Raw genomic sequence first — 22,830 nt, forward strand, 5'->3', positions numbered from 1 at the left:
TGAACGAGACACAGAAACATGCCAATGGGCGGATCCTGCCCGCCAATGGACACATATCGCCCGCCACCAACGGTCAGGTGCATGCCAATGGCAAGGTGGCCACTCCGGTTCAGAATGGCAATGGGACACACATCGAGGCGCCCTGCTGTCGGGACATACACGGCAAGGAGCCGCCGGACGGAGGAGCACGCGCCTGGCTGGTGATGGTCAGTGCCTTCCTGTGCAACGGCATCATTTTCGGGTTCATCAACACCTACGGTGTGCTCCACTCACTGCTGACGGACCGGCTGACAGCACTGGGCGATCCGGAGGCCTCCAGCAAGGCGGGTAAGTCTCAAATTATACGGTGATCCCTTTAGCCCGCGGCAAATTAATTCCGTACTCGAGTTGATTGTAATTATGCAGTGCGAGCAAACGAGATTAGATGGGAACTGGACAGTTGTTTGGCACGGTCCGAGGCCACTATCTGTTTCAGAGGAACCCATAATGGTATGGCCTTTGATTGGAGCATCTGGCCTAGGGGCCGTTCACAAATTAGATTTGGAAAATGTTTATATTATTTATATTCCAATGAAACCATAAATTATAATGGAAACATTATCCCACTGATAACGTGCTTCTGAGAGCTTTATGCATTAATGCCCTGTTGCACATTATGGCCCGCTGCTTTTGATTTTTAAGGAATTTCGATGTATTTTGTTTCATTTTGCAAACATTTAGAGTTATGTATATTTCATGGATGAAATGTATTGCCAACTACGCTGTTCTTACAATACCTTAAACTTTTCAGATTTATTGAATCAAACCATAAATTCCAATCTGTTTGATTGCAAATGTACGTTAGAAAGTCCAATAATCCATTCCAAGTCCAATCCCAAGTCCAATATTATCCATTTTGGTTTGAAACAACCACGCACATTGCTGCTGGGAGGCGTTTGTTCTGTTGTTTCTGTCGGGTTCAATAAAACATTGTAGTACGTAGTAGCGGTGACGATATAGGAAAATCGCACCGACGTCAAGTGAATTCATTGCTAAAAGTTGATTGAAGAATTTCTCCTAAGCCGAGGTTTGTTGGTTATGTGGCAATTAAAAATTATCCAGTCTTATTCCGGGAGCAAGCCTTTCACATACAATCGGTCTAGCATAAGCGTTTAAATAAAGTTTGTGAACCAAATAAGAAATAATAAATAAAGTTTTTAAAAATAAAAAAATTAAAAATTAAAAATTATTTTTTTTAAAAGTGAACTTTGGGATTAATTTAATTTGCATCCACTGATCAGGCTCTGTTCGTTTCTGTACATTTCAGCCACCAACAGGAATATACCATGGCCGAGAATGAGCCTCTGAACGAGACACAGAAACATGCCAATGGGCGGATCCTGCCCGCCAATGGACACATATCGCCCGCCACCAACGGTCAGGTCCATGCCAATGGCAAGGTGGCCACTCCGGTTCAGAATGGCAATGGGACACACATCGAGGCGCCCTGCTGTCGGGACATACACGGCAAGGAGCCGCCGGACGGAGGAGCACGCGCCTGGCTGGTGATGGTCAGTGCCTTCCTGTGCAACGGCATCATTTTCGGGTTCATCAACACCTACGGTGTGCTCCACTCCCTGCTGACGGACCGGCTGACAGAACTGGGCGATCCGGAGGCCTCCAGCAAGGCGGGTAAGTCTCAAATTATACGGTGATCCCTTTAGCCCGCGGCAAATTAATTCCGTACTCGAGTTGATTGTAATTATGCAGTGCGAGCAAACGAGATTAGATGGGAACTGGACAGTTGTTTGGCACGGTCCGAGGCCACTATCTGTTTCAGAGGAACCCATAATGGTATGGCCTTTGATTGGAGCATCTGGCCTGGGGGCCGTTCACAAATTAGATTTGGAAAATGTTTATATTATTTATATTCCAATGGAATCATAAATTATAATGGAAACATTCTCCTACTGATAACGTGCTTCTGAGAGCTTTATGCATTAATGCCCTGTTGCACTTTATGGCCCGCTGCTTTTGATTTTTAAGGAATTTCGATGTATTTTGTTTCATTTTGCAAACATTTAGAGTTATGTATATTTCATGGATGAAATGTATTGCCAACTACGCTGTTCTTACAATACCTTAAACTTTTCAGATTTATTGAATCAAACCATAAATTCCAATCTGTTTGATTGCAAATGTACGTTAGAAAGTCCAATAATCATTATTATTATTAATTGACCCAGTTACTTGGTCGGCCGGCGCTGCCATTGGAAGCCCCTCAAGTGCCGCCTGACAACGATCCTCCTCCGACGAGTTAAGGGAAAAAAAAATAAAGCTAAAGCCAGAGCTAGAGCGGCAGCTAGTTCCGCAATATGATTAAAACCTGACGTAATCCGAACCTGAGCCCTGCGGAGAGGTGTCGGGTGTGAGCCATATATGCCCGACATTTGTCGGTCTCGATTCATCAATTAATTGTCACCATCGTCGCCGCCCCCTCCTGCCAATTACACAGTTCCATAGGCACAATCAAACGGGCTTAGCGAACCATCCACTTACGGCTCATCCGTGTGAGTCGGAGGTCAAGATCAATCAACTGCCAATCGGATGCAGCAAGTCCTCCTGCATATTGCGTCAGACACATTGCAAGAGAATAAGATATCTGAATATGAGGCATCCTATAAGTATTCTGATCTATTTTGAGCATTGTTCCTCCCCATTCTCTCCACCCAGACAATTGCCAGACGCCACATGTAATTTGGCGCAGTCTATTCCCTTCCGTTTTCTGATTATTTTGTATAGAAATTTGGCACCTATCGTCGGGGATTCGGGTATTATCTAATAGATTGCCACGCAGCTCTCGGGCGGATTGCCATTGACTGCCTGCCTGCCTGCCGGATTCAAAGAGAACGGCGAGAAACGTGCGGCATTGACATTGACTGAGATTGAGATTTGTGGCTTCTGCGCATGTGGAGGAGAGTTAGATGTCTCCTATTCGTGGCACCATTTCGCTTCTGAACGTGTCCAACATACATTTGTGAAATCCCCAATAGTGGGTCAAGTTCTATTTTAGGAAAACACGCTGCATTTAATATTCTACTTATATTTATATTTCGGAAAAAGAGCGAAATCTTAGATGCAATCTCATGCTTTTACGCAACTATTTAACAAAGTTCCTTTTTAAGCTGTGTTGTGGCCGATAAACAAGTCGGACTAGGGATGCCACCTATTCAGGCATGGTAGGCCCTAGTGATGCCACCTATTCAGGCAAGATCTGCCTAGTGATGCCACCTAGTGATAATAAGATAGAGGGAAATTTGGGGTAATTTTTTTGAAGGGGTTGTTGACCCGGGACGGTTCATGTATGGAATAACGGACCTATCCGAATGACCGTTCCGGGGCCCAAGAGAACTGGGAAACAGATGAAATGCAAGTGGCGAACAGTGCGGGCGACAAAGTCACCTAGATATATAAAAGGTGGAAAAAATGTGAAACTAAAGACGCAAAGCCTAATTTTTTTCAAAAAATATAAGGAAAAATTAAACCAAATAAAACTAAAAAGTTCCGGCCAATAATCCAGGAGGAAGAGACGGAGACGGGAGGCAGGATCGGCAGAAAATAGAGGTAAGAGGTCGGTCCTGGAAGAAGAGCCATAGCTAATGGATTGCTTCTTTCCAGACCGACCAGACCCCTTTATCCTGACTAGGAAGCCAGGCCTAAAAGAAGAAAAATTGGGCCTGGCGATTTTTGTGGTTTAAATTTTTTCTTCACACCGCCAATTTCGGGGAGTGTAAACCCAGTGCCAGGCAAGCCGGCATTTTTTTTTTGGGTTCCTCCACACATTTTTATGTCTGCGGGCCATTAACTGCGCATGCGCGGCCCGCCCGAATGGAGAAAAATTTGAAAAGGTTAAACTGAGCCAAACGAGGACATCGCTTTCATCCCTTTAAGTCGACGACTGCAAAAAGAAAAGGGGGGAAATCCCGCCATCGACTCCCCGATTATAATTAATTTTTTTTTTGTTTTTTTATATATATTAGTATTTATTTTATTGTGTATGTGTGTGTTAAATATTTTTTTTGTGTTACATTTTTTTTTTATTTATATCTTGTAAAGTTTATACCTAGTTTTAAGTCTTATTTGATTTTTATTTATTGCCAATATAATTTGTGAATTCTGGTAGCGGCTGTGGAAGCTGACAGATATCATTTCCCTATATTGTGTGGTTGTCCCAAATCCAAAGAGAGCTCTCCTAGGTAGGGAAAATTTAAAACCTTAGTCCCCGCGTGGTGGGATATAATTCGAAAAGGGAAAACGCTGGGCAGCAAAGCAAAAGCTCAAGAACGAATATCAATTGTTTAATATTAGCTTAAAATAAAGAAATAATAGAGAAAAGAAATGAATATTGAGTAGAGCGATACGGAAGGGGGCATGAGGAAGGGATAATGGGGAAGTAGAAGGGGGATCGAGTGTATGAAATAGGGGCGGACGCGAGAAAAGGCCAGCGTTCCGCTAAGGATGGGAGGGAAGGCCAACGAAACTCCAAATCAACAGGAGTATTAAAAGATCTGTGATTCAATAGGGTAAGCATAAATGTTACGTGTGTTAGTATTAGGAGTCTTAAATTTGAATGTTGTGGGAGTTTCAGTGTTGAGTAACGTCCGATAGACCTTTGTGTTTTTAGGATTAATTTATTGTTAACGGTCAGATGGGAAGGGTCAGGGAAGCCACGGCCCTGGATGAGCTAGCCGGAGCCAGACCCATGCCGATAGGCAGACCGTCGGACCCGATGTGGTCATAACAATATGGCGCCCAATTTTAAATCAACGCTATAGCCTCCACAAGGAGAACATCGACTTTTTATAGTCCAGAGAACCAGATAGGTGACCGCTCGAGAGGCACCCAAATAGCGTATCTCTGGACTACAAAAAAAGGATGGAAGAATGAACATATAGGAAATCAACGTTATTCATGACAGTAAGGATCGCGGTTGATGATTGATTCCAAATGCGACATCAGGATTGGATAGAGAATCAAAAAACTGATTTGCGCACTAGGAACCAAGAAATTTAACTGTGATAATTACTGTGATAAATAGATAGGAATTAGTGTAAGGACAGATGTTTATATATAGGAATGGGGGGGAAATCCTACGGCTGTGTTTAGATCAGGAAATATAAACACATAGCGCTGGAAGGGGGTAAAAAACGTCACGATCCAAAAAAAAAAATAAAAGGAGATCGTTTGCGTAGGTAAATAGTAGGAAATAGTAATAAGGAATTAGAATTAATTAGTTTTTATATGGGGTTCCAGATCCCGAAATGGATGTCCCAAACGGCTAAGTCCCTTGCGTTGCTCCAAGAAGGACCAAAATGGAACCCTGAAAGAAAATAAAAATTAACATAATTCAAAAACGGATCGGCATCTTGACTATCAACCATCAATAAGATTGATGATTCGAATAGTCGACAATGCCATATAAAACACTTACCCTAATACCAGGGAATCACAGATCTGACCAAAAAAAAACACTCGGTCCGAAACCAAGAAGTCCTTCCTTATAGCCCCCAGTTAGAAGATTCAATAGAAGAAATCGTGATTGAGAATTTGTTTGATAAGTATATGAGTCTGCAATTTGTGAGAGTGATCAGTTATTTATTTATTCGGGTTATTTATTTGTTTATCGATTTATTTATTTAATTTTTATATATTTATTTATTTATCCTTTTGTTATTGATATATTTATTTATTTATTTTTTTTGTTATTAATTTATTTAATTCTTTTGTTATTGATATATTTATTTATTTATTTTTTTTGTTATTGATTTATTTAATTTTTTTTGTTATTGATATATTTGTTTATTTATTTTTTTTGTTATTGATTTATTTGTTTATTTATTTATTTTTTTGGTTATTGATTTATTTATTTATTTTTTTTGGTTATTGATTTATTTATTTATTTATATTGTTGAAAGTATTCCCTAGTGTTTATCCTTTAATTATTTATTTAGGTATAGAATTATTAGGCGAGTAAAAACAGTTCTTAGGATAGATAGGTCAACCAAAAACTCCGAATCCGAAAGGAAACCTCCGAATCATACTTTCATGGGTGGTCCGAGTCTGTCAATGCTTGAAGAAAGAGAAATGGATTTGGACAGGGAAGGAGGCGCACAGGGCGGTACAGAGACTAGAGAGACCGGTCGGCTCAGCGCACAACAGAGGGGGGCTATTCCAAGAAACCTCAGCCTGGACCAAGCATCCACTCCATATGGAACCTATTCCCATGTGCAATTAGACCCCATACAGGAGCAATATAGCATGGAAAACGCAGAGGCCTACGCATCCTTCAATCGTCGGGAGATTCAAGCCCTCATACAAACATCCCAAGAGCAGCTAAGGGTGGATCTCAGCCAGTTGGTAGATCGAAGGATCGACGCGTGCATGAGGACCGGATTCGAGCAAATTATCCGGAAAATAGAACAGAGTAAAGAAAAGATCCCGTCCTCTAGATCCTCCGAGTCCTCAATGATGACGCAGGTGGAGAATAACCAGCCGGCAGGGTCAGCAGACGGTTCTCCAAGTTCAGGAAGGCGTCAGGAAGACAAGCGAAAGGCAGAAAATCCGACAATTTCACTTGCACCACCGAGCTCAGATGCGGGAAACAACAGGAGACAGGTGGATGCTCCAGGAGCGGAAGATCTGAACGTCTTCCTTAACCGCTCAATGGCGGAGAGGAATCAAAGGCCGGAAAGGAATCGAAATTGGGAGTTCCCGGCACCGCAGACCGAAGGGAGACCCCGCAGTTCAAGCCGGAATAGGAGTTTCCTTGGGTCGCAAAGAGACGGGCCTAGGAATGAAAACACCGGAGGGACGTATCGGATACCACCGGGACACGAATCGCAGCAAAGAAGCCGGCATTATGTACCCGTGGATAAGTGGGGTTGTCAGTTTTCCGGGCGTCCAGGAACGATGAGAGCGGAGGATTTCGTATTCCGGGTAGAACACCTACAGAGGCAGTATGCGATGCCATGGATTGAGCTGCTACGGGACTTCCACCGCTTGCTGTCCGAAGAAGCATCCGAATGGTATTGGCTACTCATAAGGACAAAGCCGCCACACGACTGGAGGGAACTGAAAGAAGCCATACAACGCCGATATTGTGACAACAGAAGCGACTACGATAGGATACAAGATATCGCGGAAAGAAAACAACGGCAGGGAGAGTCGCTAGAAGATTACTTCATGGCTCTCAATAGACTGGTGGCATCCATAAAAGCAGGTGTGGATAATGAATGGATCATCAAGACGGCAAAACGAAATCTGCTGGAGCCGATGAGGCAGTGGGTCTATCCGATTCGGGTGTACACTCTGGAACACCTACACGACGAGTGTAAGGAGGTAGAACGGGTCCTAGTTCCGGAGCGAGGAGCAGGGTTTAGGCAACGCATGGCCACTGGATACAAACCCCGGGAGGATCCACGTGTAGGAAGACTGGAGGAGGTGCATTCGTGTTGGACAAACGAATCAGCCGAAGGAGGAGCAAGGGAAAGGTCGGAGGAAATGGTGGCAGCAATAACCAACGGCGCACCCCGGAAGGTGATCAAGTGCTGGAACTGTCAGCAAGAGGGTCACGTGTACATGGACTGCGAAGCGGAGCAACGACGAATTTTCTGCTACAAGTGCGGGTTGGCAAACACCGTAACGCCAAAATGTCCTAACTGCAAGCAGGGAAACGCCAACAGGAACGTTGGGGTAACGGGCAACCAACGTTCAGCGAAGGAGCCCGAGGTCCAGAGGAGGCAGTGAGCCGGGTTAAGATAGCCAAAAGAGAATCCGTACCCGACAACCAAGGTGAAGCCGGAAGGATAGAGCAAGCGAAACAGAAGGTGATACAGAGCTTGGAGGAGAGGGTGCGACGTTATAAAGAGGCGAGAGAAAGAATCTTCCGGCAGAACCAACTAGCTGGGATGACGATGGTCACGAGAAGGGTCAAAAAGATCCGAGAGCGCTTTAGAAGAAGGAAAAAGGAACGCCAGGGAGTAAAGAGCTCAGTGATGTCAATGACGCAAGGGGCAACCAGGAGGGACCCCCGACCCTACGCTATGGTCAAGGTGGCAGGAATGGAGATGAGAGGTCTGTTGGATTCAGGAGCATCGGTCAGTTTGGTCGGAAGAGGCTGCAGAGAATGGGTGGAGCGTCAGGAAATTCCATGGAAGCCGTGGCACGCGAAGGTCCGGACAGCGAACGGAGCACCGCAGCAGATCTTGGGCAAGGTGGTGGTGGAGGTGGAATACAGAAATAAAAAAAAGGAGATCTTGTTCTACCTATGTCCATCGTTGGAGCAGGAGTTATACCTGGGAGTGAATTTCTGGCAGGAGTTCGAGATCGCCACAGAATTATTCGAAGTGGATGAAGTGGAAATGGCCCAGGAGGAGATGAGCACAACAGCGGCGGAGAACATCAACATCAAGCATGAACATCATAAATTAAGTGAAGCGGAGAGTGAACATCTGGAGAGAGTCCAAAAATCCTTCTTGAATTTTGAGGAAAGTGGACTAGGAAGGACCGCGCTCATGAAACATACCATCGAGCTGACTGAAGGGGCCACGCCTATCAAGGATCGGCACTATCCCGTGTCTCCAGCAGTACAGGCGCTGATTTATCAGGAAGTCGATGAGATGCTACGACTCGGAGTGATAGAAGAGAGTGACAGCGCGTGGAGCAACACTATTACGTTAGTCCGGAAGCCAGGGAAAAATCGCCTCTGCCTCGACGCCCGGAAGCTGAATAAGATCACGATCAAGGACGCATATCCACAGCAAAACATTGAGGGAATCTTAAGTCGGATCGAAACAACAAGGTACATTTCCAGTATGGATTTGAAGCACGCGTTCTGGCAGATAGAGTTGGACGACGCCAGCAAAAGGTATACGGCTTTCACGGTACCGGGTCGCCCGTTGTACCATTTCGTGGTAATGCCATTCGGGTTAACGAATGCAGCCCAGAGGTTGTGTCGACTTATGGACAAGGTGATACCACAGGAACTGAGGGAAAGTGTCTTTGTGTACCTGGACGACTTGTTGGTGGTATCGGAAAACTTTCAGGACCACATGAGGACGCTGGAGGAGGTTTCCAGGAGTCTGAAGGCGGCAGGACTGACGATAGGGCTGAAGAAGTCACACTTTTGCTTCAAGGAGCTGCGCTATCTGGGCTATGTAATTGGCGGAGGAGTGGTGAGGACCGATCCGGAGAAAGTCGAAGCAATCAACAGGGTCACGGTGCCAAAGAGTGCCAAGGAAGTTCGGCGATTCCTTGGGATGGCAGGATGGTACCGAAGATTCATACGGAACTTCGCAGAACTGGCGGCGCCGCTGACGGATACTCTGAGAAAGGGCAAATTCGTAATGACGGAGGAGGCAGAGAAATCGGTGAGGATGCTGAAGGAAGCACTGACTACGGCGCCAGTCTTAAGACATCCGGATTTTAAAAGGATGTTTTATGTGCAGTGCGATGCTTCAGACACAGGAGTAGGAGCAGTTCTGTTCCAAGAGTCGAAAGATGAGGGCGAGCGTCCTATAGCCTTCTTTTCCCAGAAGCTAAACCCAGCGCAGCGAAACTACAGCGTAACGGAGAAGGAGTGTTTGGCAGCTGTGTTAGCAGTGGAACGTTTTCGGCCGTACATCGAACTGATGCCATGTAAGCTGCTCACGGATCATTCAAGCCTGCAATGGATCATGTCCGTGAAGAACCTGGCCGGAAGATTGGCTAGGTGGTCTTTCAAGCTACAACCGTACCAGATGTCAATCGAGCACTGCAAAGGGACCGAGAACGTGGTGGCAGACACGCTATCAAGGATGTTGGAAGCCGTCGAGGAGCCGGAAGAAGACTGGATGCTCGGATTTCAAACAACCGAATTTGAGTCACCAGAATACGTGGAGTTGAGGCAGGTGCTCGAGTCGGAAAAAGAGAGGTTCCCGGATGTTAAGGTTGTGGACGGCTACGTGTTCAAGCGAACGGAGTGCAGAACCGCAACGGAGTTGGAGGAGAACACTTGGAAGTTGTGGGTACCAACCTCTCTGAGTGTGGCCCTGATAGACCAGGCGCATTCCCCACCTAATAAGGCCCACGGAGGAATGGGTAAAACCCTGTATCGTTTGAGGCAGCGTTTTTACTGGCCGGGAATGGTAGCTCAAGTCCGGGCTTTTGTAAGGGACTGTCGAACGTGTAAGGAGACGAAGCCTACGAATAGCGGCCCGCGGCCAGGCATAGGAGCAGAGACGGTAACCTACAGGCCATTCCAGAAGCTTTATATAGACTTCCTGGGGAAGTATCCGAGGTCGCGTAAAGGGCACGCCTATATATTTGTGGTGGTAGACCACTTCTCGAAGTACGTCTTCCTGAAGGCGATGAAGGAAGCAACGACGGCAGAGGTGGTGAAATTCCTGGTGGGAGAGATATTTCACACTTTTGGAGTCCCGGAGACCATCCATTCGGACAATGGGAAACAATTTGTGTCAAAACGATTTAAGGAGATGGCGGAAGAATTCCACATCCGCCATGTCAGAACAGCGGTGTATTCCCCTCAGTCAAACGCAGCGGAGAGAGTGAACCAGTCGGTGTTGAACGCAATTAGAGCGTATCTGGACCAGGACCACAGGGATTGGGATCTGTACCTGACGGAAATTGAGGCGGCTCTAAGGACGTCGGTGCATACCGCGACGGGAGTAACACCACATTTTGCCCTGTTTGGACAGCACATGTTTACAGATGGAACGGACTATCAGGTAGCAAGGAGGCTGAAAGCTCTGGAGGACAACGAGATCCTTTGTCTGCCCTCATCAGAAAGAATGGCGTTGATCAGGGATGCGGTAAGAAGGAACTTGCATGGGGCACATGAAACCAGTGCAAGAGTGTATAATAGGCGAACGCGCATGGTGCGATTTCGACCTGGCCAAGAAGTCTTCCGGAGGAATTTTGTTCTCAGCGACTTTGGGAAGAATTTCAATGCAAAGTTCGCACGAAAATTCGTAAGGTGTCGAATCCGAAAGCCGATCGGGGACCACATGTACGAGGTGGAGAATCTGGACGGGAAGACGGCGGGAGTGTTTCACCTGAAAGATCTGAGACAGTGACAAGGAGAGAGAAGGAGGAAAAGGTATACCAACGAGGAGGTTCCTGGAAGAGAAAGGGAATAATGAATCAGGCACTGGACTGGTAAAGTAGGTACTTGCGAGATCGAAGGACGCTGTCAATCCTACAACCCCAGGCGTAGTGGCACCAAACGTCGAGATGGAGAAGCAGAGGTTGAGTTCGAAGGGGTCGTCTCCCACGTTGGGCGCTGAAGATAGAGTCCGAAGAGGCCTCCTGATAATGGGTCTGCTCCGAAAAGGGGATTCAATCGTCCTTTTTTCCATTAGCATTTGACGTTGGAAAGCGTAAAATGCTAGTGTGGCTGTTGTGGCCGATAAACAAGTCGGACTAGGGATGCCACCTATTCAGGCATGGTAGGCCCTAGTGATGCCACCTATTCAGGCAAGATCTGCCTAGTGATGCCACCTAGTGATAATAAGATAGAGGGAAATTTGGGGTAATTTTTTTGAAGGGGTTGTTGACCCGGGACGGTTCATGTATGGAATAACGGACCTATCCGAATGACCGTTCCGGGGCCCAAGAGAACTGGGAAACAGATGAAATGCAAGTGGCGAACAGTGCGGGCGACAAAGTCACCTAGATATATAAAAGGTGGAAAAAATGTGAAACTAAAGACGCAAAGCCTAATTTTTTTCAAAAAATATAAGGAAAAATTAAACCAAATAAAACTAAAAAGTTCCGGCCAATAATCCAGGAGGAAGAGACGGAGACGGGAGGCAGGATCGGCAGAAAATAGAGGTAAGAGGTCGGTCCTGGAAGAAGAGCCATAGCTAATGGATTGCTTCTTTCCAGACCGACCAGACCCCTTTATCCTGACTAGGAAGCCAGGCCTAAAAGAAGAAAAATTGGGCCTGGCGATTTTTGTGGTTTAAATTTTTTCTTCACACCGCCAATTTCGGGGAGTGTAAACCCAGTGCCAGGCAAGCCGGCATTTTTTTTTTGGGTTCCTCCACACATTTTTATGTCTGCGGGCCATTAACTGCGCATGCGCGGCCCGCCCGAATGGAGAAAAATTTGAAAAGGTTAAACTGAGCCAAACGAGGACATCGCTTTCATCCCTTTAAGTCGACGACTGCAAAAAGAAAAGGGGGGAAATCCCGCCATCGACTCCCCGATTATAATTAATTTTTTTTTTGTTTTTTTATATATATTAGTATTTATTTTATTGTGTATGTGTGTGTTAAATATTTTTTTTGTGTTACATTTTTTTTTTATTTATATCTTGTAAAGTTTATACCTAGTTTTAAGTCTTATTTGATTTTTATTTATTGCCAATATAATTTGTGAATTCTGGTAGCGGCTGTGGAAGCTGACAGATATCATTTCCCTATATTGTGTGGTTGTCCCAAATCCAAAGAGAGCTCTCCTAGGTAGGGAAAATTTAAAACCTTAGTCCCCGCGTGGTGGGATATAATTCGAAAAGGGAAAACGCTGGGCAGCAAAGCAAAAGCTCAAGAACGAATATCAATTGTTTAATATTAGCTTAAAATAAAGAAATAATAGAGAAAAGAAATGAATATTGAGTAGAGCGATACGGAAGGGGGCATGAGGAAGGGATAATGGGGAAGTAGAAGGGGGATCGAGTGTATGAAATAGGGGCGGACGCGAGAAAAGGCCAGCGTTCCGCTAAGGATGGGAGGGAAGGCCAACGAAACTCCAAATCAACAGGAGTATTAAAAGATCTGTGATTCAATAGGGTAAGCATAAATGTTACGTGTGTTAGTATTAGGAGTCTTAAATTTGAATGTTGTGGGAGTTTCAGTGTTGAGTAACGTCCGATAGACCTTTGTGTTTTTAGGATTAATTTATTGTTAACGGTCAGATGGGAAGGGTCAGGGAAGCCACGGCCCTGGATGAGCTAGCCGGAGCCAGACCCATGCCGATAGGCAGACCGTCGGACCCGATGTGGTCATAACAGCTGAAAAACCCATGAATGAATAAAAAAACCTGCTGTAAGTCAAAGGTCAAGGCAGATTATTCACTTCTCAGCTAAATACATTAAAAATTATTATTAATAGCTCACGAAACAAATTTGAACTCAAGAATTGAAGGACTCTGATTGTGAGAATAAATTCGGACTGACACGCGAGTTGAATAAAGTTCTTATCGCTGGCTCCTGGTAAAATCAAGTACTATCACTAGAACTACTAGTAATATTTTGATAGTGGACACCGCTATTCGAAGTGAAATCCGCTTTGTCTGATCCATAATTAATATATAAATAATATATAGCCAACATAAAAATAATCTTTACAATACCAATTTGACCCAAAATCTAACCAATGATAAGCGTCATTTGGCGACACTTATTCTGGGCCCCTAATCGGACTTTGTCATTCGTTACCTGCTTCGGTCCACTGTCCATGTCCCAGACAATGGAAGCGAGTTCCCCGGGGAGCTGCATCTGCAGCTGTCAGATGCAAAGACCCCCCTATCATAGGTTTAGATCGGCGAACAAAGAATTAACCCAATTCCGTCAATCGGACATCAATTTGAAGTGCCAAAGTGGAACAAGCGAAAGTGTTTACGCAAAGCCAACAATTTAATTGGCATTTATTCCCCCTCTGCTCTTGTCGCAGAGTTCAGTAGAAAATTATTGGCGACAGCCATACGAAAAAATTTCAATCAATCTGCAAAATGTATAGTTCCCAGCATCAATTGATCGGGTTTCCGCTACAAACTTTTTTTAATGCTCCCGAGCACCCACCTGGAAATGGCAAGAAACCACCTGGGACTTGGATCGCTTCGCTTAACAATCAACCGCAAGTGCGTGAGATTCGATTTGTCAACCAACAGATTGGTTTGATTCAGTAGAGCAGACAGTTGGGATCCTAGGGATAGTCTATAATATCTAAAAGATAAATATTTTGAAATGTATCCAACCAAAATAGGATATTTTACGACATATTTAATCAGGGGCTAATCCCTTGTAGATACAATGTCTGTGTTTTTATGTTGTTCTTCAAAATATTTAACCAGATATGCATATTTCGTAAATTATGTTTTTTTTAGCCTTGCTTTATTAAAAATAGGTCAACATTTTATTACTTAACTTAAGGCTTATTTAAAAAGTACTTTCCCATTTTAATTCACAACTCGTTTGTTTAATTATTTATTTAATTTTTCTCGGGTGAGGCCTTAAATACAAAAAACTTTGTATTCCTTATCTTAAATCTTTTACTTACAGCTTTAATTGGCTCCTTGGCTATTGGCACCACATTCCTCTTCTCCACGGTGGCCGGCTGTCTGACCGACAAGATCGGACTCCGGCTGACCACGTTCGCCGGTGGTGTTCTCTCAGCCGGAGGCCTTTTGTTGTCCTCGTTCTTCACGGAGAACATCAGTGCCCTATACTTCACCTACGGGATTATGTTTGGCCTGGGAGCTGCCCTGGCCTACACACCTACGCTAGCTATCCTGGGACACTACTTCAAGCGGTACCTGGGAAAGGTGAGCGGCTTTGTGACCGCCGGTACCAGCGTCTTTACTGTGATATTGCCACCTTGCCTGGACAAGCTCCTGGCGGGATACGGCCTGGAGGCCATTTTGAGGGTGAGTTTATTGTCCACCTTCTAGGAATATTTTTTTAATGTCTTTCGATCTCCCAGATGATGAGTCTCGTGTCTGCCTTCATCATCATTTGCTCCTTCGTGTACAAGCCACTGCATCCGCCGCCAGAGCCACCAAAGAAGAAACCTGGCAGATCCCGCATCAATCTCTTCCTGCGCTCCATCGTCAATGTGGAGATCTGGAAGCGTAAGCGCTTTGTGATCTGGGCACTGTGTGTGCCACTGGCTCTATTCGGCTATTTTGTGCCCTACGTCCACATGATGCAGTTTGTGAAGACCACTTTCCCCGGCGAGGATGTCAATCTTCCAGTGATGTGCATCGGAATCACCTCGGGCATTGGTCGGCTCATCTTTGGCATTATAGCGGATATGCCTGGAGTTAATCGCATGTACCTGCAGCAGTTGTCACTGGTTTCCATTGGCGTTGTTACCCTGCTCCTGCCCCTAACCAACTCATATGTGGTTCTGGTGTCCTTCACCCTGGTCATGGGGCTGTTTGACGGCTGTTTTATCTCCCTACTGGGACCTATTGCCTACGAGATCTGTGGCCCTTCAGGAGCTACACAAGCTATTGGTTTTCTTCTGGGCTTGAGTTCCATTCCACTGACAGTGGGTCCTCCAGTGGCGGGCATGATATTCGACAGCACAGGCTCCTACACCGTGCCGTTGATTCTGGCAGGACTGCCTCCACTTGTGGGATCTTCACTGCTGTTCCTCATCAAGTGCGTCAAGGAGGAGGAGAACGGCGTGAGTGCACCGCGAGCAGTGGTGCTGGCCAATGGAGACATCGAGATAGCCAGAAATGGTCATCATCAGTCGGGGGGTGAGTCCTAAAGTTTAGTTTGTACTATCCTTAAAACATAATCTTCAAAAATGTCATGCTCATTTTAGGCACCAAGTCGAGTGCGCCGCTGATGGGTGCCACAAGTAATGGGGTTAATGGAACAACAGCAGAAGCCACCCGAGGAATCCACAGCAATGGACACGTGGACAACGGAACCGGTTCGTACCCCGACTCTTCTTGGCCTAGCCTTACTCGCTTCTCAGACTCCGCCGCCTGCGACCATCCAAGTAGCTCGTTTCACACTAACCCGGGCACGGGTACTCCCCTGCCCAGTTGCTCACACACTGCCCTGTTGAGCCGGGCTTCTGGCTCTAGCTCCAGCTTGTCCCAGCCCCTGAACGACGACCTCAAGAGGCGTCGCTATACTTATACTGTTTACTAACCATCAGCCTAATGCTTCCTGCTTCTGTAAAATCCGCCTTAGGTGTTCAACGATTTTGTATTCGAATAGCATGGCTAAGCTGCAAGCTTTAGAGCACTCTAGACACTACATCCCAGCACCAAGCATCCCTAACCTTTATTTATTTATTTATTTATTTCGTCAATGGACAAATCCTTACATGGCTACATAACATAACAACTTACACCTAATAAATAAAACTACAAAATTAACAAAAACTTAATAAATGCCTTAATAACTTGTGTTTTAACACACCCTTATCAGAGCCCCACTCAGTTCGGAGGCTAGGCGGCAAAGAATTAAAATAAGAAAGAGCCCGCTCTATCGGCTCATTTAAGAAATAATTGGCCCTATGACATTTGACCCGAAAGGGGGCAAAGGTACGAAGATCCCTTTGAGGAAAATTAAAATTAACGAGTCCCAACAAAAAAGGACAATCAATGTTATTAACGATTAAATTATTTAAAAAGGTTAACGCTGCCAGTTTACGCCGATCCTCCAACGTGCAAACGTTCAGAAGAAGGCAACGGCTCTGGTATGAAGGAACAGGATCCTGAAACCTTAGAGGCAGAAGTGCAAATTTTAAAAATTTTTTCTGGAGTCGCTCAATTCTATTGGAACAAACTTTACACTCCGGGTTCCAAATGATTGAGGCATATTCCAGCCTCGACCGAATGAATGCAGCATAGACGCTGAGGCTCGAGTATGGACTTTTAAACTGGTTCACGTGCCTCTTAACAAAGCCCAGCATAGCATACGCTTTAGGTAAAATGTAGTCTAAGTGACCCGAAAATTTAAATTTGCTGTCGAATAAGACACCAAGGTCTAACACCTCTTCTTTAGCTGCCAAATTATAATTATTGATGGAATAACCCGTACAGATTTCAAGAGACCGCCTACTGTAACGGGTAAACAAACACTTAGATAAGTTTAATGGAAGAAGATTGCGGGAGCACCATGAGTAAACTCTGGATATATCCTCCTGTAACAAGTAACTGTCACTAATGCAGCTAATCTCTTTATAGATTTTAAGGTCATCCGCATACATTAAAAAGTGCGAATGACGAAAGCATGACGAGATGTCATTAATGAAAATTATAAATAGAAGAGGTCCAAGAGACCTGCCTTGTGGAAGACCAGAGGAGGTGACAAATGGACTTGAGATAGCGTCTCCAACAGTAACGTGGCAAGGTCGGTCAGCCAGATAAGACTCGAACCAACTTAATAGGCAGGAATGAATACCTAATTTATATAATTTGGCCAGAAGGGCAGCATGACACACTTTGTCGAAGGCTTTGGAGAAGTCGGTGTAAATGGCATCAACCTGAAATCGGTTTTCAAAAGCTTCAAAGCAGTGCTTAGAAAAGACAGCTAAATTAGTGGTAGTGGACCTCCCAGGCAGAAAACCATGCTGGTTGGGGGATATGAAATTGCGAGCCAGAAAAGTCAATTTTTTAGTTACTATTCGCTCCAGTATCTTAGCGACGTTGCAAATTTTGGCTATAGGTCGATAGTTAGTAACATCACACCTACTGCCACCTTTGTGAATAGGCATTATAGAAGTAATCTTCCACCGGTGGGGGAATCTACCAGAAGAGAGCGAAAAGGAGAACATCAGTTGAAGGGGAGTAGAAAGAGAAGCGATACTCCTCTTAAGAAAGAATGGGGAGATACCGTCCACGTCAGGTGTGAGCGACTCGGTCAGATGTCCAGTGGCTTCAACTAGGTCACCGTCCAAAACGTCCATGTTACTCACATTAAGAAAAGGCTCAATGCTAAGAAGAGTTTCATGATCACTCCAAGGAACCTTCGGCTCCAAGTTAGAGGCAAAGTATTTTGCAAAAAGATCAGAAACGCCCTGATCCGAGTCGGCTGCTAAATTACCATAACATATGGATGAAGGTATGTCCGATTTTGACTTTTTGCTGTTAACAAACCGCCAAAAAGCTTTAGGATTGGATCGAAGGCTAGCTTCGACATCGGATATATACTGATTGTAGAGGAACTTATTAAGGAAATCAAATTCCCGCTTAAATTGCCGGTACAGTTCTCCTGCTCGAGTCTCACCTGTCAATATAAATCGTTTGTAGTGCTTATCCCTTCTATTCTTTAAGTTTTTTAAACCTTTTGTGTACCAGGGAAGCCTATAGGATCTTCGTACCCTCACAGGGTACCACAGGGTACAGGTGAAATCGCCAGCTACCATCAAAGCGGTAGGGTCCGACGTTCTAGCACAGACACTAGTGATGTTTTCCATATGCGCATGATATATATATACTGAATGCGCTGTTCGGAGGGATGTATGATGCAATGATGACGAACGGGCCATGGACGCCCTGGATTGAGACCGCAAGCTGATCCAGTAAAGGGTCGGCCACCGGAAGGCGCAGTGGTGTAGCCTGAAGAGATCGACGGATAGCGATGATCACACCTCCACCTCGCTCACACTGGGTACTGAATGCATCTCGGTCCTTTCGAAATACATGGTACAAATTAGGCTCGAAGAACTCAGAGGAGCTGAATTTGTCATTGAGCCAGGTTTCCACAAGGATGATTACATCAAAATCGCAGGCAGAAGAATTGAGGAATACCATCCGGGTCTTGGTTCTCATTCCCGATATATTTTGGAATAGAACTTTTAGGCTTTTATTAGGGTTCAAGGACGACGAGTAGCTACAGTCCAAACTGGGAATTGGACGGCAAGGCGGTGATGGTGAAAGTGCACTCCTGGTACTGGTGCATGTGGAGGCATATCCAATACGCATAGTTTGCAAAATAGCCGACAAGGACACATAGAAATTTCCATTAGACTCATCAGTAGACCTGCGAGAGTCCAGTAGCAAGGCAGATTCCGTGCCAGGTGAAAACATTGAGCGTTCATATTCAGGCACATCCAAACGCAGCAAAGATCCACCCACGGGTCCAAAACGTAAATAAACATCTTCCATCGGCGAAAAGAAAGCACCAGCGAGTGGCCCAACGAAAAGAGATAAGATAAGCGATGCGCTGCCAACGTCTCGATTACCATCGTCTTGTTGTTGCTGGGCATCCACAAGTGAAGATAAGAAATAAACAACTCGCCTTGAAAAAAGTTGTTGTTGTTGAAGAATATAGATCAGCAAACGAAGCCAATTATTGGAGGAATTGAAGACAGCGTCAACCGTTACCATGAACGCCCACGCCGATTGTTGTTGGTAGCGCAGCAGAGAGCAATCGGGGTGGCGAACTGCAGCTTGAGAAGAAAACGATGTAACGGCGCCAGCGGCGCCGCTTACTGGGGGTTTTTTGAAGATTGCGAATGCGGTAAAGGTAGAATCGCCGGGAGGTCAATAACCTTAGCCGGCTCTCTATGAACAAACCGGCTGACTTTTACCGACATAGGCCAAAAATCGTCATTGAAGACTGTTGGGAAATTTTGCTCCGGAACTCCCAATTTAAAATTGACGAACTTGAGGGCGTTGATGTCAGCATCCTTTTTGATCAGCCTAGCACAGACTAAATCATTGGGCTCCACGTTCAGCTTATCTGCGACAAATTTGCACAATGCATCCGGTTGGGTGGACGTCGCGAATTTACCCACATGAAGGTATTTCAAGGTGGGAAGCACTTGAAGTTGAGCGCAACTGGGAGCTTGTCCCAGAATGCGCCTATTAGGGTTGATCCGCTTCTTCTTCTTCGGGACAGCCCCCTTAGATGCCGTTGGGGCCTGCCCCAGAGTAGCCTTTAATCCCCATTCCCATCCCCATTTCCATTGGTTTGAAAATAGCTTTCTAGATCATAAGCTTTATCGATCGCGACACGCTGTAAATAAACGCCAGCTTTTGTTGTTAATAACTCGGAGTCATTGCATGGGCTACGCTCAAATCGATTGACCAGAAATTACAACCTCAAATGTATTATCCTGTATTATCCTTTTTAGGAAAACCGATGGCCTAGAGAAAGAGAGAGAGACAGTCGTCGCACTAACTCAAAATTCCACAAAACTTTCGAAACCAATTGCAAAGTTCTGCCATTTTTTAGCTGCAATCTCCTTGTTTCCGGAATCGGAGGTAACAGCTTTTCCAGCGCAAATTCGAGATGTTCATTCTCTATATAAATGTATAAACCATATCTACCGCACATGTGTCCAAACATATGCCCATCCATCGGATCGGGGAAGGAGGTTGCCTGTATGTTATCCCCATCCTCCATAAACGTGCATAATATAACTTAGTCTAAGGCGCATTCGCAAAAACCAAATAAAAGTACTATTATAATTTTTAATAAACAAATCAAAGAACAGCATACACTTTTTAATTGGTAGGGGCATCAATAGATATAATTTGGATGGGTGGTGATTGAAGGGTTATTCAACCTTTCATTAACAGAACCCTAATGAACTACTACTTCTCTTCACGTTTGGGTTATTGGGACACGAAAGCCCAGAAGATTTGCTTGGTTATACAACGCAATAATTAACACCGAACCACCCCGTTTTGGATCAAAATCGATGACGTTTCGGATCGATGTTGCTCAATTGTCATTCTCAAGCGGTTCGGCGTGTCACCGAATGCCATTAGTCAAAATTATAGCTATTTGTATGCGCACACTCTATGTCGGAGGTCCAATAAAAAACGGTCGGGGGTCTCTGGGGGGATCACCCACCTATCACCACCTGTAGCGTGGCTCTTTCTTTCTTTCGCCAGGGAGCCGATCAGACCGCAATCATTGAGTACTACGCGTAACAATAGATCGATCGTCCAAACCCAAAGCGGGCAACACGTCCGTCCGGCTTATAAAAACGCGATTGCCCGACAATTGGCTAATCAAAGTGCTGACGGATTTCATCGCGTTCGGTTTAAGTTTCGAGCTCGAACTGGTCAAGGATATAACAACATGTTGACTTGGACATTATGGTGTGGATTATTGTTCCTGTTGTGGTTTTATTTCCTGTGGAGTCGGCGACGGTTTTATCTGCTCACCCTTCAGATACCAGGGCCACTTGGATATCCACTTTTGGGCATGGCCCATTGGCTTTGGCACAGGGAAGGTGCGATTTAGATCATATGTTTAGTATATATAGTTAAATATATCTATGACTGGAACCGATTTCAAATCAATTAAAATGGTTAATGGATCGTGAAGTTAACTTGTGCCGTTCTATAACATAGATATCCTAAATGCCTTTGGCTACTATTTGGACAAGCATGGCCCCACCATTTTCTCCTGGCTGGGACCTATTCCCTTTATGATTGTAAGCGATCCCCAGGTGGTGCAGGACATCCTGACGTCGCCGCACTGTATCAACAAAGGAATCATCTACAAGGCAGTGGACGACGGAGCAGGCACTGGACTCTTTAGCCTAACAGGTATGTGTTTTGGCAGGGATTTTGAAAGGTGTTTAATTGACTTAAACACCACGCAGACCCCCGTTGGAGCATTCACCGAAAGCTGCTTAATCCTGCCTTTGGCCACAAGGTCCTCCTCAGTTTTCTGCCCATTTTCAATAAGGAGACTACCCTTTTGTTGGATAATTTAAAGCCGCTACAGGAAGATGGTGAGAAGAACCTAATACCCCTGCTACAAAGCTTCACCCTGGGAATAGCCACTCGTGAGTATATACATAATATATGATTATATGACCTATGATGACTTTTATTTTGTAGAAACTACAATGGGAAGCGATGTGAAGAGCGAGGAGAGCTTCCGGAGTCACTCCCTGCTGGAGCGGTATCAGTGGTGAGTGTTTCTGGAGTCGGACCACTTCTATGCATTAGAAGTGTTCTGGAAACCATGACAGATATGTGCTTCTCGCCGTGGCTCAACAGCCGTTGGATCCGCCAGCTGGCAGGAAAGGAATCCCATTACTACCAGGCCAAGACCGAAATCCGGCAGTTTATCAGAAAGGTTAGAGCGATCGGATATTAGTGAGCAACAAACTCAATCTTTTAAACCTTTCAGCTTATTGAGAAAAAGCTGAATGAGGACGAGGAGAAGGAGGAAGCTCTATTGGCTACCATCCAATCTAATGACCAGAAAAATATATTCCTCAATCTCGCGACCGATTTGCTTAGAAGGGGAGTTTTCAGTTGGAAAAACATGGAGGATGAATCAAACATAATTGTATTTGGTGCCTTCGAACACCGTTTACTATACTTTAATGCTTCTTGCCATGTTTCCGGAATACCAGGAGAAGGCCTTCGAGGAGATCAAAAGCCTTTTTCCCAAAACGGGTGATTTTGAGGTGACCTATGGGGATACTCAGCAAATGGTTTACCTCGATCTGATTCTCAACGAATCGATGAGAGTTGTGCCCCCAGTTCCGGTCGTATCTCGCCAAACTTCACAGGACCTAAAGTTATCCAACGGTATAGTGATACCCCAGGGTGTTCAGATTGCCATTGACATGTTTCACATGCATCGCAGTAAACAGATATGGGGTGAGGATGTCGAGACCTTCAATCCCGATCACTTTCTTCCACACAATATCCAGGACAAGCATCCTTATGCTTACATACCCTTCACCAAGGGCATCAGGAATTGTATAGGTAATGAACTATTTCTACATTTTTTTCGGAAAAACTTCAATTAAATTTCATAACTTTTTAGGTTGGAGATATGCCTTGATATCGGCCAAGGTGACTTTGGCTAAGCTATTAAGAAATTACAAGTTTAAGACCAGTTTTCCATTTGAGGATCTTTACTTTGTTGAAGATATAACTATGAAGCTGAAAACTGTGCCACCACTGGAGCTACAAACGAGAAACTAAATGGCTGTTTTGTTTGCTGACTTGTTATAAAAATAAAAAAAAATTTAAAAATAAATTCAAATTATGTTTGAGTATTTAGTTGTAATATTAAGTTTTATTTAGTAGAAATGGCTTTTTAACACCAGTGCTTAGAAATAA

At 44.8% G+C, this 22,830-nt stretch overlaps 1 protein-coding gene and 1 pseudogene across 2 annotated transcripts; both read left to right on the top strand.

The window, feature by feature from the left end:
• Positions 1-1,306: 1,306 nt before the first annotated feature.
• kar (monocarboxylate transporter 10-like protein kar) lies at positions 1,307-20,225 on the top strand. Of its 2 annotated transcripts, XM_070281451.1 has the most exons (5): positions 1,307-1,671; positions 14,318-14,682; positions 14,739-15,522; positions 15,591-15,701; positions 19,863-20,225. In XM_070281451.1, exons 1-5 carry the CDS (start codon positions 1,326-1,328, stop codon positions 19,877-19,879), a joined length of 1,623 nt encoding a protein of 540 aa, XP_070137552.1. In that variant the 5' UTR covers positions 1,307-1,325; the 3' UTR covers positions 19,880-20,225. The 2 variants fall into 2 exon arrangements, with proteins under 2 accessions (XP_070137552.1, XP_043067719.1); XM_043211784.2 differs by lacking the exon at positions 19,863-20,225 and having other exon boundaries at positions 1,311-1,671; positions 15,591-16,059.
• A 513-nt stretch (positions 20,226-20,738) lies between these two features.
• LOC122321527 (probable cytochrome P450 313a4) lies at positions 20,739-22,692 on the top strand (annotated as a pseudogene).
• Positions 22,693-22,830: the final 138 nt, after the last annotated feature.

The sequence above is a fragment of the Drosophila bipectinata genome, chromosome 3R, assembly GCF_030179905.1.
Source record: "Drosophila bipectinata strain 14024-0381.07 chromosome 3R, DbipHiC1v2, whole genome shotgun sequence".
In the NCBI taxonomy this organism is placed as follows: Eukaryota; Metazoa; Arthropoda; class Insecta; order Diptera; family Drosophilidae; genus Drosophila; species Drosophila bipectinata.

Coding starts and splice junctions, on each gene's coding strand:
- kar (XM_043211784.2), top strand. CDS start 1,326: ATGGCCGAGAATGAGCCTCTGAACGAGACACAGAAACATGCCAATGGG. Junction 1,672..14,317: donor GGAGGCCTCCAGCAAGGCGG/GTAAGTCTCAAA, acceptor TTTTACTTACAG/CTTTAATTGGCTCCTTGGCT. Junction 14,683..14,738: donor GCCTGGAGGCCATTTTGAGG/GTGAGTTTATTG, acceptor TCGATCTCCCAG/ATGATGAGTCTCGTGTCTGC.